Source organism: Fukomys damarensis, unplaced genomic scaffold (assembly GCF_012274545.1).
Source record: "Fukomys damarensis isolate Sample0158 unplaced genomic scaffold, DMR_v1.0_HiC HiC_scaffold_24, whole genome shotgun sequence".
In the NCBI taxonomy this organism is placed as follows: domain Eukaryota; kingdom Metazoa; phylum Chordata; class Mammalia; order Rodentia; family Bathyergidae; genus Fukomys; species Fukomys damarensis.
The window spans coordinates 10,555,339-10,570,399 of record NW_022900936.1 but is presented as its reverse complement, the minus strand read 5'-3'; the positions used below and the strand labels follow the sequence as shown (position 1 = coordinate 10,570,399).

Sequence of the window (15,061 nt, the reverse complement as noted above, 5' to 3'; positions counted from 1 at the left end):
TTTTTTTTTTTTTTTTTTTGCCGTGCATTTATGATGTCACTGCATGACATTACAAAGAAAGATTTTTATCCTGGTAAATTTTCACCTACATTTTTTGTGAACAATGCACGCTTGTTTCTAATGATCCTAGACTAATATCACCTGAGGGAGCAGTAGTTTATGAATTACTAGGTTTAGGGTGGACTTCACAGAAATAGCAGCTTGTTTTTGTCCATTTTCTGCCCACCACAAATAATTTGCTTCTGTGTTATCTCATCTTTTGCTTGTTTATTTAATTTTCCAGGGCTGAAGATGGAATCCAGGATCTCATATGTGCTAGGGCAAGGGCTCTACCATGGAGCTATACCTCCAGCCCCTTTTAAAAATTTTTGTATTTTGAGACAGACGCTCATTTAGTTGCTCCCGTCTCTCTTTCTAAACACACATGCACATCCACACGTACACGCAAGCGCTCACACCCACACCCAGGGGAAGGCTGCTTGTGGAGTCAGTGCTGAGCTTTACCTAGGTGCTTCTCTCCAGTTTTACCCTATTATGAGTCCCAAGTCAACATCTAAGGAAGGGCTCCTTCAGTTAAGGAATCTGGGACCCCAAGTGGGTGGAGAGAAGCTCCTCGCATGGCCATGACTGCCCTGTGCCTGACCCTGGCCTGTCTCCCCTTTTGCACCTTAGTGTGGCCCCAGGGGTCCTGCTGCTGTCTGCAGTTTGCCCCTCCTGCTTTCCAGAGAGGGCTTTGTTTACAAAGAGGTCATCCTGACTGTACCCCTCTCTGAGCCCAGCAGATTGAATTAATGGCCAGGATCGGGCCATCCTCACCGATTCCGTCCCTGGGAAGCTGATGGTGCCGTTGATCTTTTATTTCTGCTTCAGATGAATTAAAAAACAAAACCGTGTGCGAGGACCAGGAGCTGAAGCTGCACTGCCAGGAGTCCAAGTTTCTCAACATCTACTCTGCGACCTACGGCAGGAGGACGCAGGAGCGGGATGTGTGCTCCTCCGAAGCAGCGAGGCTGCCCCCCTACGGTATGTGTGCTTGTGTGGGTGTGATCAGGGGGCTGGCCAAGCGCATTCGGGTCCTGGGTCCCCAAGGAATGAAGCTGCTTACTGGCCATGACCCAGATCGCAGGGAAAGTTAAAGGCAGAGAGCTACCGACCACCATGAACAGGCCTCTTTCCCGTGTTCCCGGACCTGTCAGCTGTTCAGTCACTCACCCCGCATCAAGCAGTTATTGAGCTCCTGCTGTACACAGAGCCCTGTTTCAGGCAGTGGGGAGCCGTCAGTGCCCAACACAGTTGGCACAGTCCTGGATCTGATCTTCTGGCCGCAGAGGAGGAGGCCCTGAGAAAACAGGTGAGAAAGGAACTAACATATTTACTCCTCCATACCTTTGGGTTCTACTCCTGTGGCTTCAACCAATCGCAGGTTGGAAATATTTGGAAAACTGTGCATATGTTGAACATGTACAGATTATTTTCCTTTACAAAATTCTGTCAACAATACAGTATAACAAGTATTTACATAGTTTTTGCATCGTATTAGGTATTATAGTTAAGGTATATGAGAGGATTGCATAGGGTAGATGCAAATACTGCACCATTTTAGATAAGGTTTTGAGCATCTGTGTATTTTGATACCTGCAGGGGGTTCTGGAACTCATTTCCCGCTGAGGGGTGATTATATGTCATGTGTCAGGTGCAGGTACATCTGAGGAGAAAAGCTGGCCAGAAAAGGGGGGTGGAGAAGGCTGGTGTGCTACAGAGATGAGCAGTTTTATGGCGTGAGGGCCATGCTGAGCAGACTTGGATGAGGCAAGGATGTGAGTCTGTAGGCACCAAGAACCAGTTTCCAGGCAGAGGGAAAGGCCAGTTCAGGGTTCAGGGTCTTGAGACCAACTGGATGGTCAACAAGAGCTCAGTGAATCAGTCTACTTAGAAGTCCGCGATTTGAAGCGAGGAGATGATGTCACAATGTGGGCCTGACAGCCCCGCCCATCAACAGCATCCTGTTAACTGGCCAGAAACAACCAATAGGGTATGTGCATGTATGTGTACATGGAGAGAGTGGAGGGAGAAGGAGCGATCACAAGGCAGGGGCTCACAAGACCATGGGACTGGCAGCCCGGAATCTGCATGGCAGGTTGGCAAGTTGGAAACCAGGCCAGATTGACTTTGTAGTCCTGAGTTCAAATTCTGTAGGACAGCAGGCTGGAAACACAGGCAGAATTTCTACATTGCAGTCTTGAGGGGAATTCCTTCTGAGAGAAATCTCAGTCTTTGTTCTTAAGGCTTTCTTTGCTCTTCAGATTGCACGAGGCCCACCCATGCCATGGTGGGTATTGTGCTTCACCACACACCTACTGATTTAAATATTAGTCACATCTTAAAAAGTGCTTCACAGCCATATCTGCCCTGGCGCTTGACCCATAGCTGAGCGCTGTATCCTAGTCAAATTGGTGTGTGAAATTAACCATCACACTCCAGCTGCTGTGGTGTAAAAGCTCGTGTCCCTCTGCTGTGTTACCAGAGAGAGCAGGCCAGGTTGTGAAACAGCCTGAGGTGGTGCACCTATCAATTGACTTCTAAAATTAGCCCCTGGATGAATTAAATTTTTGCAATTTATCCACAGGTTGCATATGAAGTTAAACATTAATTCAGAAAAGAAACCCATGGCTCGAGTCATATTTTGAACAAAATGACATCAGTGGCCTAACTGCACAAACTCTTACATAAGACCAAGCGAGAACTAGGTCATGAGGAACATGTGTCCTCCAAAGGCCCTGTCGTGGTTTGCATATGATTTCTGTGTGTCCCCCAGGGTTCATGGGCTGACATTTAGTTGTGAGGGTTTAGGAAGGGGCAACCCTAGTCTGACTATGGTGTTCAGAGGTGAGGATTAGATAAGGTCGTCAGGGTGGACCCCCGCGATTGAGTCCATGTGGCTTTACAAGAAGAGAGACATGCAGAGAGACACACATGTGTTCCCTTCTCTCGTCACACGATGCCCTGCACTCTCTCGGGGCTCTGCCGCAAGAAAGCTAACACCAGATGTAAGTTCTTGACCTTGGACCAGAACTGCAAACCTAAATAAACCTCCTTTCTTCATAATTTCCCAGCTCAAGTATAGTAAACAAACTTATTACAGAAAATGGGTACTGGGAGTGTGGGATCATTACTTGAAACTGTGGAAATGGCTTTGGAATTGGGTAATGGGGAGAGATTGGGGGAATGTGGGGGAGCAGGCTGGAAAAAGCCTGTGTTGCTACAGGGAGAGCATTCTTGGCTTTTTTGGTGATGGTTCAGCAGTGGGTACTAGGGAATTAGTCTCAGCTGGAATTGAGGATCCTACTGGAAATTAAGGAAAGATCATCCTTGTTATGAAGGAGCAAAGTACCTGGCTATATTGCTTCTGTGCAATTCTTATGTCCAGCACTTTGTGGAAAAACCAATTTGAAGGTGATAGATTGAATAGTTTTTTTTTTAAAGGAGATTTCAGAAGAACAAAGCATTCAGTCTGCAGCACGGGTATTATTGGCTTTTAGTCAGATTTATAGTTAGATTCAGGAGCTGAAGGAGCACAGCAGAAAAAATTGGAAAATTCACAGCCTGACCGAGGAAGGAGCTAAGAAAAGGCATGTAAGGGTGTGGCCGAGAAACCACTGCTAAAGTGATTAGGGGATGAAATCCAGCCAGTTGCTTTATGTTGGGACAGTTGGAAAAAGGCCTGGAGCCAAACAGGCCTGGTTGCAGCTTGTGCCAGTGCTAGAGTGGTATCTCCATGTTGTGATAATTTGCAGGTGTGCAGAATGAAAGAGCTTTTATAGTATCATGGTGGTTCCATTGAGATTTCAAAGGAAACCTTGGGAAACCAGGCAGAAGTTAGTCACTGGGTCAGAGCCTCTGCTGAGAGCCCCCAATGGAGCGATGCCTAGCAGAGCCATAGGAATGGAAACTCAGCACGGACCCCAGAAAGTATAGCCAGGAGCCATATGCAGCTCTCACTGAGGAGGGCTGCAGGAGAGAGTGACCACAGCCTGTGGCCAGAAAACCATACCAAGGTCCTAGGGGCCCAGCCCTCTCCGCAGTGTGCAAAGATGAGAGACTTGGAACTGTAGGATTTAATGTCTGCTCTCCTGAGTTTTGGCCTTGCTCTGTGCCAATTGCTTTCTGTTTCCCAATTCTCCCTTTTGGAACAGGAATATTTACCCTGTGTCTGCCCTGCCATTGCGTCACAGAAATAGACAACCTGACTTGATTTTACAGGCTCACAACTGCAAGGAGTTTGCCTTGTGTCTCACATGATACTTCCGACTTTTGAATTAATGTTAGAGCAAGACTCTGAGACTTGGGAATGGGATGAATGGACTGTGTTAAAGGAAGGATGAGCCTTAAGGGGTAGGGACAGATTGGTTCGCACATGATTTGAGTATGTCCCCCAAGAGTTCATGTGCTAAAATTCAATCTCCACTGGGAGATATTAAGAGAGTAGAAATTTAATCTAACTATAGGGTTTAGAGGCAAGGCCTTTGGGAGGTAATTAGAATTGGATGAGTTCATCCCAGTGGAGTTCCCATGGTTGAGTACTGATGGCTTTAAGAGAAGAGAGGCCAGCAAAGAAATACACGTGTTCCTGGTCTCTTGCTGTGTCATGCCCTGTGTTACCTATGGACACTGCCAAGAAGGCCATCACCAGATGCAGCCCCTTGACTATGGGTAAGAACTGTAAATCAGCATAAATCTCTTTTCTCTATAAGGTTCCCAGCTTCAGCCATTTCATCACAGTAACTAAACACTGAAAAGTACAGGTCTACACCCTGTGTCCTAGGGAGGCTGCTCTGTCAAGATTGGGAGAGATCTGTTAGTGGATAGCTCTGGCAGACTCCAAAGGAAGGCTGCCATGGGCATCCAACTGACTCTTGGATCTGGGGCACAGGGCTCCTATCTTCATAGACTCAGCTACCAAATGGGCAGAGAAGCATTTGCTAGGGTAGGTCTCCATTTTCTATTAGTGGCACTACCCTCTGTTCCATTCCCCAAAAGTGACCTGTGACTTCCTGAAACTCCATCCTCCCTCTCAAATAACACCTAAAAATGTTCAGGTAGCAATGTGGGTTTCTCTCTTCAATGTCTCAAGCTCCTGCCACCTACTCCCTGCCTGAGGTAAAGGGACCATTGCCTGGGCCATTTGACAAGTCCCCCTACTCTAAGTTTTGCTCTTCTACCCAAGGTAGCTAGAGACATCCTTCTTGAAAGGAGATCTGTCACTTCCTGCTTAACATCCTGCAGGGGTTCTCTGTGTGATCGGGTTCCTTAGCTGAATCTAGTTCCTTGCTGGATCTAGTCCCCTTCTGCAGAAAAAGGTCTCCATTATTTTAAAATTCTTTTTAATCATTCAAGTGACATTTCTAGAGGGGACTCACGTTGTTTCTTCATGCATTCTGCCCCATCTTCCATTTCTTTATATAGGGAAAAGGCACCCTGTTTCTCAGGCTCTTGACTCTAACTTGGTGGCTTGTGCCTTGGGAAGCAGCAATAAGTAACCATTTCAGCTGCTCTTTTACACAAACTTCACTTGGCCAGGTACTTAGATTTGTTGGTCCAATGATTTGCATGCATCAGGTTGCTGCCTTACATTTTCCCAGGAAGTTGAATGGGAATTGCATTTAAAAGGGGAAAAATAATCAGGCAAATAAAGTGTTAGCAGTCAGCCTGGCTAAAAGAAGGGTTTTCATGGGGGGGATGGAAGACTCCTCAGGTCAATGGTTTAGTTGATACAACATCACTGTTGTGGGAAGGTTTGTGAATAAAGAGTGTGCCCCTTAGCCATTCATGTTAAACAGCTTGAACACCAGCAGAAATGACCTTCTGACTTTCTCCCTTCCCTCCTTCCCTTTACATTTTAGAGCTTCAGTTCCTCTGTCCCTTCATCAAGGGCCTTGACCTGATCACCACAGTCTTCCCTACATTTTTTAGTCACAGCCAAAATACCAGGCCCCTCTTACCTTGTCCTTTGCAGGATGAAGGAACCAAAACAGAAAGTCAGGGGTGGCTCGGCTCATCCCAGCCCTCAGTCTTATATGGAAACTCACCTGTCCATGCAGACATAAACCTTTGCTGCTGATACACTGTCTTTATCCAACTGAATGCCAAGAATCCCCAGGTAAACCGCAGTACAGTTTTAAACTGCACTTGGCAGGTACTCCCCATAAAGCCATCAGTTTATCCCTCTTGCATACACATGTTTTAATGTCATCTCTTGAAAAGCATACTCTTGGACTCTGTCTTGTACCAGCTACCTGTCTACTCTCTCCACAAGTCCTTGACAGTATAGCTCTAATTTGGCCTGTTTGGTTTCTGGCCACTGGACCATTAAGACTGCCTCCTCTCTTCACTTAGGAGCCAAGGGATTTTATTGAAATTAAATAAATCACATGTCTCCTGATGTAAAGCCCCACACTCTGCCCATAGTAATTAGAAACTATACAGTGTCCAGCTGTGGTCCTGCATCCCTGTCCTCTTTCTCTGGAGCATTGCATGCTCATTCATGCCCCAGTGCCTTGACACAAGCTATTCCTTTGGTCTGGGGTGTTCTCACCTCATTCCTTTGTGTAGATGACTATTTCTTATGATTCAAGAATTAACTCTGAGGTCATCTCAGAGAGATTTGCCCAGCACTTGCCAACTCAGTGCCTCATCGCTCCTGCCCTTTGAAACTATCCTGATTGATTCTTCTTCTAGCATGGAAATAGCCCATGTTATATGCGTATGGTGCATCTCTGTAGAAACTGAGCCGTGCAGGGACTGTGTGGAACTCCCAGCAAGTGCAACAGCGTCCAACATAGAGTAGGTGCCCGTGTGAGGCTTGCACTGCATGAATGAATCAGAGCCCTTCCTAAGCACGTGGAATTGCCCACACCCAGCTCCTGTGGAGCGGTGGTTCTCTGGTCACAGTCCGAGAATGTAGGCCTGGTGCTGTCAGAGCTTCTAACTGCTTATGAGAGGCTGGAAATCATGTTTTTAAAAAATGCAAAACGTTCCAACTTTTAAAACACTATGTGAGCCAAACAAAACATGCCTACAGGCCACATCCGGGCCACAGGCAGCCAGTGTGTATAAGACCACTGCTCTGTGTTCCCTGTTATTCCTGCACGACTTTGAAGAAGGGAAAAGGGCTATTTATCCTCAACCCGAGATCCTGGTGTGGGTTTGGGTGGATGAGCGAATGAGCCAAGGACTGGTTCTCATCACAAGCTCTGCAATTTGTGTCCTTGAAGCAGGGCTCTGTGTGCTTCTCCTCTTGCATATGAGCTACAGTTGGGCAGACTTATGTGCTTTGGACTTGGAGTGCACACCAGGGGCATGAACGGTGAAGACCCCCCTGGGCTTCAAGAAAGCACCCTGCGGTGGGCACCCCTCTGGTTCCCACAAGAGCAGAGTGTGGCTGTAGCACCCAGACACTAGGGAGAGACATTCCAGAGCTTTCTAAAATATCATCACCACCACCGCCATTATTCTTCTGTGCAAATATCATAATAACACTTAACAGGAATAAGAAAAAGATTGAGCTACAAATTTGCACATCAAAGAACAAGATATCTGTCTTTCTAAATTTCTTCCAAGTCCTGGTGACTGAGCATAAAAGGTTTTACATAATGGCAATTCGCATTCTACTTTTCTTTCCTTGAATTTTGTATCACAAGTGCTTTTCCACATGGCCGAGAAGATCCCAACAGTGTTGACCATGACTACCATCTTGTGACAGGGACATAGTACACAATTTAACTATTCCCCAGTGGCTGGATATTCCTTATTGTCTCTAACTTTCCAAATATTATAAGTAATGTATAATGAGCTTGTGCCTGTAGCTTTTCATGTCTTCTAGATTATTTTTTTGGATAAATTCCCAGATGTTTTCTACCAAAAGAGGAGCCAGTGTGTTTATAATTGATTATATGTATCCTCACAGTTCTTTCCAAAGACCTTTCTTACCAATTTATTTGTGTAAACAGTGAAGAGCAGTGATAGACTAGAGTTGGGTAAACCCATGTGCTTTGCACTTGGAGTGCACACTGGTATCCCCTGCAACCCTGGCAGCCTTCTGTGTGATTTCCCGAAATGTTTCCAATTTCAGAGGTATCAAACGGCCCTGCAATATTATTTTAATTTGCCTTTCTTCTGTTGTGAATGACTCGAACAGTTCCCTATGTTTTTGTGGTTATTGGGTTTGTCCTTGCTCACATTGTTTCTCTGGACTTTTTCTTTCCTTTTCCTGTTGGAGTCTTTATTTATTCATTGAGGGGCTCCTGGCAGAGTAGAGAGTTGAATTTTATGTGCTCTTCCTGCAGTAAATATCCCACCTCCTCAGTCTGTTCTTTCTGAACTTGTAATAATTTGAGTTGTTGCTTACTCTGTGTGTGTGTGTGTGTGTGTGTGTGTGTCATATGTAGAATAAATTCAACAGAAGCAGGCTGAGTAGCCTGGAGAGGGGCCCCTAACAGATGTCAGAATGCTTGTGTATGAGCCCCAGTTTATAGCTATGATGCTGTCAGGCTCCTATAAGCCTTCCCAGGGCTATGCAGTCCCTGGTCACCAGCACTGTCCCTTTGAACACATGCTTCTACTGAGCATTTCCAAGAACCTTTCTCAGAAGAGCCCGGGGGAGGAGAGTAGTGCCCCAGTATTCTGTGTGATACCCTAAGCAGGTTCTATCTGCACATACATCAGGCCAGCCTGACCTGGGGAGGTGGCACTGAAGTGGCCAGTGTCTGTCACACACAACCTGGTCTTGAGCTTCCCAGTCCTCTTCCCATCATCCTGCACTTGGACAGTTACATTTTTGCAGCATGGCGGGGTGAAGCATAGAGGCAGCTGCTCAAGGCCAAAAGAGTGGCCTGAAGGGACATCTCAGCGTATCTACACCCTTTCTCTGTTGAGTTGAGAAACCAATGCTGTGGTTGGTCTCAGGGTATAAAGATTGTAAATGCTGGGCTTCTCATCAAGATCCTTGGTCTTTCCCCGACATCGACTTTGAGGTCTCTCTGGCTTCTGCCCACTGCCTGTCTCACAGTTTTAGTATTTTCTTACCTCAGCAACCTATTTCCAAGTATCAGTATGTATATTTGTTTTCTGTAGGTTTCTAGCAGAATACTGCAATGTGTAATGGCTAAAAAAGAAGCACGTATTACCCGCCTTACCTTTGCAGCAGGACGGGAATTCAGGAGTAGATTAGTACAGCAGTACTTGCCTAGGGTTTTGCTTAAGGGGTCCCATGTGATTATGGCCTGGGCTACATCTGTGGGTGGGACGTTCAAGGTGGCCAGCGCATTGGGTGGGGCAGTGCTGGTTTTCAAAGAGGCTTCAGTTCCTCCCACATGGGTCTCTTGATTGCTCTCATGCCATGGCAGCTGGCCTCTCCCAAGAGACTGATGCAGAAGAGGAAAGGGAAAGTGTACGCTGTGTCCCTGCCACAGTGGGCTATACAGACCGCCATTATACATTGAGAGAACGGTACTTGAATCACAGGAGGTGATGGTCACTGGAGACCATCCCAAAGGTTGTTTGGGGTAACATGTGTCCTTTCTCCACAATGCATATGCAGACGTCCGAACCCCCAGTACTCAGAATGTGAGCTTACATGGGGATAAGCTCTTTAGAGAGGCACTTACATTAAAATGAGGCCCGAGGGTGGGTCCTCTTCTAGTATGACTGGTGTCCTTGTAAGAAGGGGAAATCAGGACACAGACATATACAGAGAGATGACCATGTGAAGACAAAGGGAGATGACTGCTTACAAGTTAATGAGAGGACCCCAGAGGAAACCATCCCTACTGACACCTTGATCTTAGACTTCAGGCCTCCATTAACTGAGAAAATACATTTAAACCTAAAATTGACAATGTGAAATAGGAAGAAAAGGGCTAAAGGTGTAGGGAAAGTGGGAAGGGTAGGGGAAAGGAAATAAGGGATAAGAAAAAAATATGAGAAAGTGAAAAAAATGGAAATGAAGTATTTGTAAACGGGGAGAGGACGAGGGGGTGAAAGGAGGGCAGGGACAGGGGAAAAAATGAGAACCAAGACCTGTCACGTAAAGGTACAAGATCCCAATAATGAATGTAACTGTACTGTATACCTAAAATGTACCAATAAACTCAATTAAAAAAAAAAACCCTATGGTACGTGTTACAGCATTCCTAGCAAACTAATACAAAAGCAGATGACCCATGACTTCTAAGTAAAAGGAAAGATGAACAGAGCAAGCCAATAATGAGATTTTCTCCAAAAGGTGACACTTTTTGGATCTGAATTCTTCATCCTGAGAGCTGCTCACTCAGAGGCATTTATGAAAGCTCTTTGAGCAAGTCAGGCCCATCCTAACTTAGACCTCACAGGGAAGGGAAACTGAATGGAGCTCTGAAAGTGACGGTCATCATTGGGCCCCACTAGCACCAACAGAGCAGCATTTTCACACAAGGGGGAAGAGCACCTTCCCGAGGAACCGGGCATGAGAATGCAGCCTTCAGAAAGTCCCCCTAGCTGGCTATGCACTGTGGTGCGTAATTTCCTGCTGTGGTTACATTTTCTGGGTGGCCTTCAGGGATTCTGCTATTTCCTTAATAAGAGAGTGAGAAAAATCACACAATGGGCCTCAAAGGCCGGCTGAGGCCATCCCAAGGCCAAGTGTGGGCAGGCCCAGGCTTTTCAGCCAAAGATCAAGGTGCCAAGAGCTCCCCCTGCCAAAACAGGGCCACTTAAGAGCAGCCAGCCCAATTATTTAGATAAACACAGGCTGTGCAGGGCAGTTCACGTCAGTCTTAGTGTTAACAATTGCCAAAAAATAAAAATTAAAACCGTTGAATATCTTGTTATCACATGTATGGGGGGAGTTGCCAGGGTACAAATAAAATCAGCGCAGGAGGGGAAATAATCATTAAAAAAAAAAACAGCGGGATCCTGCAACTGTTTCAGCACTGACTGAGAACAAGGATATGTATGGTCAAACCTAAATCAGACCTGAGTTTCCTTGGTCTACGTCCTGAAATCACATTATGGCCTCGTTCATGCTAAGACAAGATCTTCCTCCCAGGGTAACTTAAAAGTGTAAAAGTGTAAAACATCCACTGTTCATCACACTGTGCCGGTCACCTTTCAGTTGCTGTGACAAAATCAATTCAGTGGAGGAAAGATTTGTTTTGACTCGGTTTTGGAGATGTCCGTCCGTGGTAGGCTGGTCCCACTGCTTTCTCGCCTGTGACAAGGCAGGAGCATCACGGAGGAAGGGTGTGGTGGAAGAAAGCTGGTTATCTCCTAGCAGCCGGGAAGCAGAGCGAGACAGCCAGAGAGAAAAGGGGTGGGGACAAAATATGGTCCCCAAGGACACATCCGCTGACCTACTCGTTCAACTAGGTCTCACCTCCTGGGTTTTCATTTCACTTCCTGATAATGCCATCAAATCCAGAATCCAGAAAAAGATGAACGCCTTGATGAAGTTAGAGCATGCAGAGCCCTTGTGAGCCAGTCACTTTCCCAAAGCCCATCCACTGGTAACCAAACCTGTAGAGCATGCCCTTTGGGGGCCATTAAAATCCAAACCATCCCAATCAGTAGTGGTCCCAGAACCCCCTCTGGTCTTATATCCGGGAGTCTCCACTTCTTCTTCTGTTAGTCTTAAAGAAAATGGTTAAGTGTATATGCTCTGCAAGCTCTAAGAACTCCTACGTTTTCTAGGACACTCACACAATTCTGGAAACAGCAAGCTTTGGTTCTATTTTTCTGGGTAATGGTTTTGCAGTATGCGTGGCAAGCCTTAAAGTTTTGAATATCCCTTGACAAAAGCAATGTATGACCAAGAATTTCTATGGAAACTATCAAGTTTATGCACAAATATTTAGCTCTAAGAATGTTCCACACAGCATGGCTTGTATTATTCAAAAATGGAAATCATCTGAAAGTCCCCCAATAGGGTACTGCAAACAAAGTGGGTACAGCCATACCATGAAAACCAATGTAGATCTTTAAAATGATGCTTATGTTAAAATGTTCACAAGTATATTAATAAATGGGAACAATAGCATACAAGTTAATATGTATGTGATGCCATAGGGGGGTAAGGACATTTATACACAGTGACTAGAAGGATGTTCATTACTTTTTTTCTCGATTAATTTTTTCTTGGGATTCCCCCTCCCCCAAGCTTTGGCTTATCTGTACTCTTAAAATGTGAACATACATTTTATTTTGTAAGAGGAGAAAAAAACCAAGAAGTATGTTTTACAATATGATACTTCCAAGATAAAGTCTTGAATTCACATGGTGACTTCTTTCCTATACAGGCAGTAATCATGTGTTCCACCCACAATCTCTTGAGAGTCAAGGTTTTTCCTACTTAGGAAAAGGAGTTTAGTGGAGACTAGGGCTGGCTTTCACCTGACTTCCTCTTGAGGACTGTGCTTCAGTTTATTTGAGGAGAAACAGAACCCTTCTTCCTTCCAGTCAGCTAAGGACCCCAAATAACAACAAGCCTCCTAAGGACAACAAAAATATTCTCAGTCAACCCTGTGCATCCACAAAGCAATAAAAAATGAACTGGAAAAACATTGAGATGATCATTTTTACTCCTAGATAAACTTTTCATGGCTTCTGGGCATGTTAAATTATACAAAAGAATAATATTTACAGAAATTGTTATATTTCTGAAAAAAATGGCTTTCAAGATTCTCACTATTCAAAAACTGTCTTCTATCCAGACATGAATTTTATTTTACTTTTTAAGAAAGTTTACTTTGTACTTTTATTTATACTCTCATTTTAAAATGTTTTAAAGCTTTCCAAGTTTTAAAAATCTGTAAGGGGAAAGAAAATGCCTGCCTCTTTCCCACTAACCAGAAATATTCTCTGCTACTGTCTACATCCTCTGCATCCCTTTTTCTTAATTTTTTGTATACACAGGTTTTGGGCTTTACTATTTAGTTTTGATAATGTCATACCATGTAAGCTTGCTTTCACATCATAGATGTAAAGAAGGAATACAATTCAGACTGTAAGTTGTCACAATCCTGCAAACCTTTTCCAGAAGTACCATTTTCCCACGTGTTGGTCAGCTTTCTAATACTGTTACAAAATACCTGAGGTAATCAACTTATAAAGACAAAAGGTTTGTTTTGGCTCCTGTTTTCTGGGATCTGAACCATGATCGGTTGGCCCCAGTGCTTTAGGGTCTCTAATGAGGCAGCACATCCTTGTGGGGTGCTCATGGCAGAGCAAATATGCTCATATCATTGCCAGGACACCAGTAAAAGAGAGAGAGGAAGGAGTCTGGGTCCCCCCATCCCCTTCTAGGGCACATCTCTGATGACCTGAAGACCTTCCATGGCGCCCTACATCTTAAAACTTCCTTAATCTTCCACTGAGGCCAAGCTGGGGACTGAGTCTTCAACACAGAGGCCTGTGGGGGGACATTAAGATCCAAACTACAGCACCATGAAACAGAAAGTGACCAGATGATGATGACAGTAACTCAGATACAATGGGTGTTGGCCCTGGGCACCGCGCACAGAGGTTTTCATTTAATAGTCACATTAGCCAATGCATCAGCTCCTAGCGTCTTTGTCTCCCAAGCAGGAAAACTGGGGCTTCACAAGGGCACTGGCTCATTCAGCACCGTATTCCTAGCCATGGGTCTGTTTTGCTTCTTACAGCTGCCACAGGCAGATGATCTCCTGGAATCTCAACCATGGCAGATTTGCCATTCGAGGTTAGGGACAACTGATGAGAACAGCTAGCATTAAGTGGACTTTCCCTCCTGCAGCCATCTGGCACACACCTCACAGGGGTACGGTGACAAAGGGATTCCTTACACAAAGTGAAATAAGCCAGGCATCACCTGTTCTCAGCCATAAAGCTGACGCTAAACAAGTTGATCTCAGAGAAACAGAGTAGAACAGTGGCTACCAGAGGATGAAAGAATAGAGAGGTCGGGGGATAGAGAGAGGTGGATATCCCAGCACAGAAGTATAGTAAGCTGGGAGGAAAGAGTCCTAGCATTCTATAGCACGGTGGGGTGACTGTAGCTAACAGTGACTTATTGTAGATTTCAGAATAGTGGGGAGAGAGGATTTTTAATGTTCCCAACACAGAGAAATAATAATGTATGAGATGTTGCATATGCTAATTATCTCGATCTGGTCATTTTACATTGTATACATGTATTGAAATAACACACTGGACTCCACAGTATGTATAATTATTATATGGCAATTAAATATAATTTTTAGAAATATAGTCCTCATGTGACACAGGATGGTGGAAATAGAGTCTCGGTGAATTTAGCAGGTATGAAGTGCTGGGCAAACAAAAGTGAAGCATATGGTCTCCGGTTCTTCAATAACAGAAGAGCCAGTCGCAGAAGCAACCCATGTAACACAGCAGAAGCATTGTGACCCTCCACTGTATCGGCTCTCTCATTGCCGGGACACAGTGCCCAGTACTCACAACTTAAGGGAGGAGCGGTTTAATCTGGCTCATGATTTCAGGGGATTCAGTCCCTGGTCACCTCGTGCCCACACAGAAACATCATGGCTGAAGGATGTGGTGAGGCAAAGCTGCTTAGTTTATGGTGGCCAGGAAGCAGAGCAGGGGAGCAGTGTCAGAGAGGAAGGGGTGACCCCAAGGCTATGACTCCACGATCCACCCAGACACACTCAGAAGTGTGTGCTCCACAATCTTCAGCCAATCAAGTTGATACTTCCCCTAACTAGCACATCAGCCAGAGGCCCTGCTCTGCTCCGCAGTTCTTTCCATGGCACTTGCTTTGACTCTGTTCTGGAAATCTCTGTCCTGGCCTTTTCAGGGAATGTGCTAACAGAGCTGTTCCTAGTCCTCGAGTTCTGCGCCATCTTCGTGGTGCCCACATCCTTCATCCATCCCCACCTTTGTGAACAGCCTCTTCATTAAGCCCTGACTTGAGCCTGGGTGGCCTGTGAGGACCCCAGTGATGTGCTTTCTACTGTACTGCTAGCAGAGTGTTCCTTATTTAAGATGCTTGGGACCAGAAATGTTCTGGATTTTT

At 45.3% G+C, this 15,061-nt stretch overlaps 1 protein-coding gene across 4 annotated transcripts in view; it reads left to right on the top strand.

Moving 5' to 3' along the window:
* Eva1c (eva-1 homolog C) overlaps nucleotides 1–15,061 on the top strand; it is a 90,132-nt gene that overhangs the window by 50,192 nt on the left and 24,879 nt on the right. For all 4 annotated transcript variants that reach the window (XM_033768189.1, XM_019205185.2, XM_033768188.1 and 1 more), the window contains one exon: nucleotides 871–1,023. In XM_033768189.1, coding sequence (XP_033624080.1) covers nucleotides 871–1,023 — 153 coding nt within the window. The remainder of the gene's footprint in view (nucleotides 1–870; nucleotides 1,024–15,061) is intronic.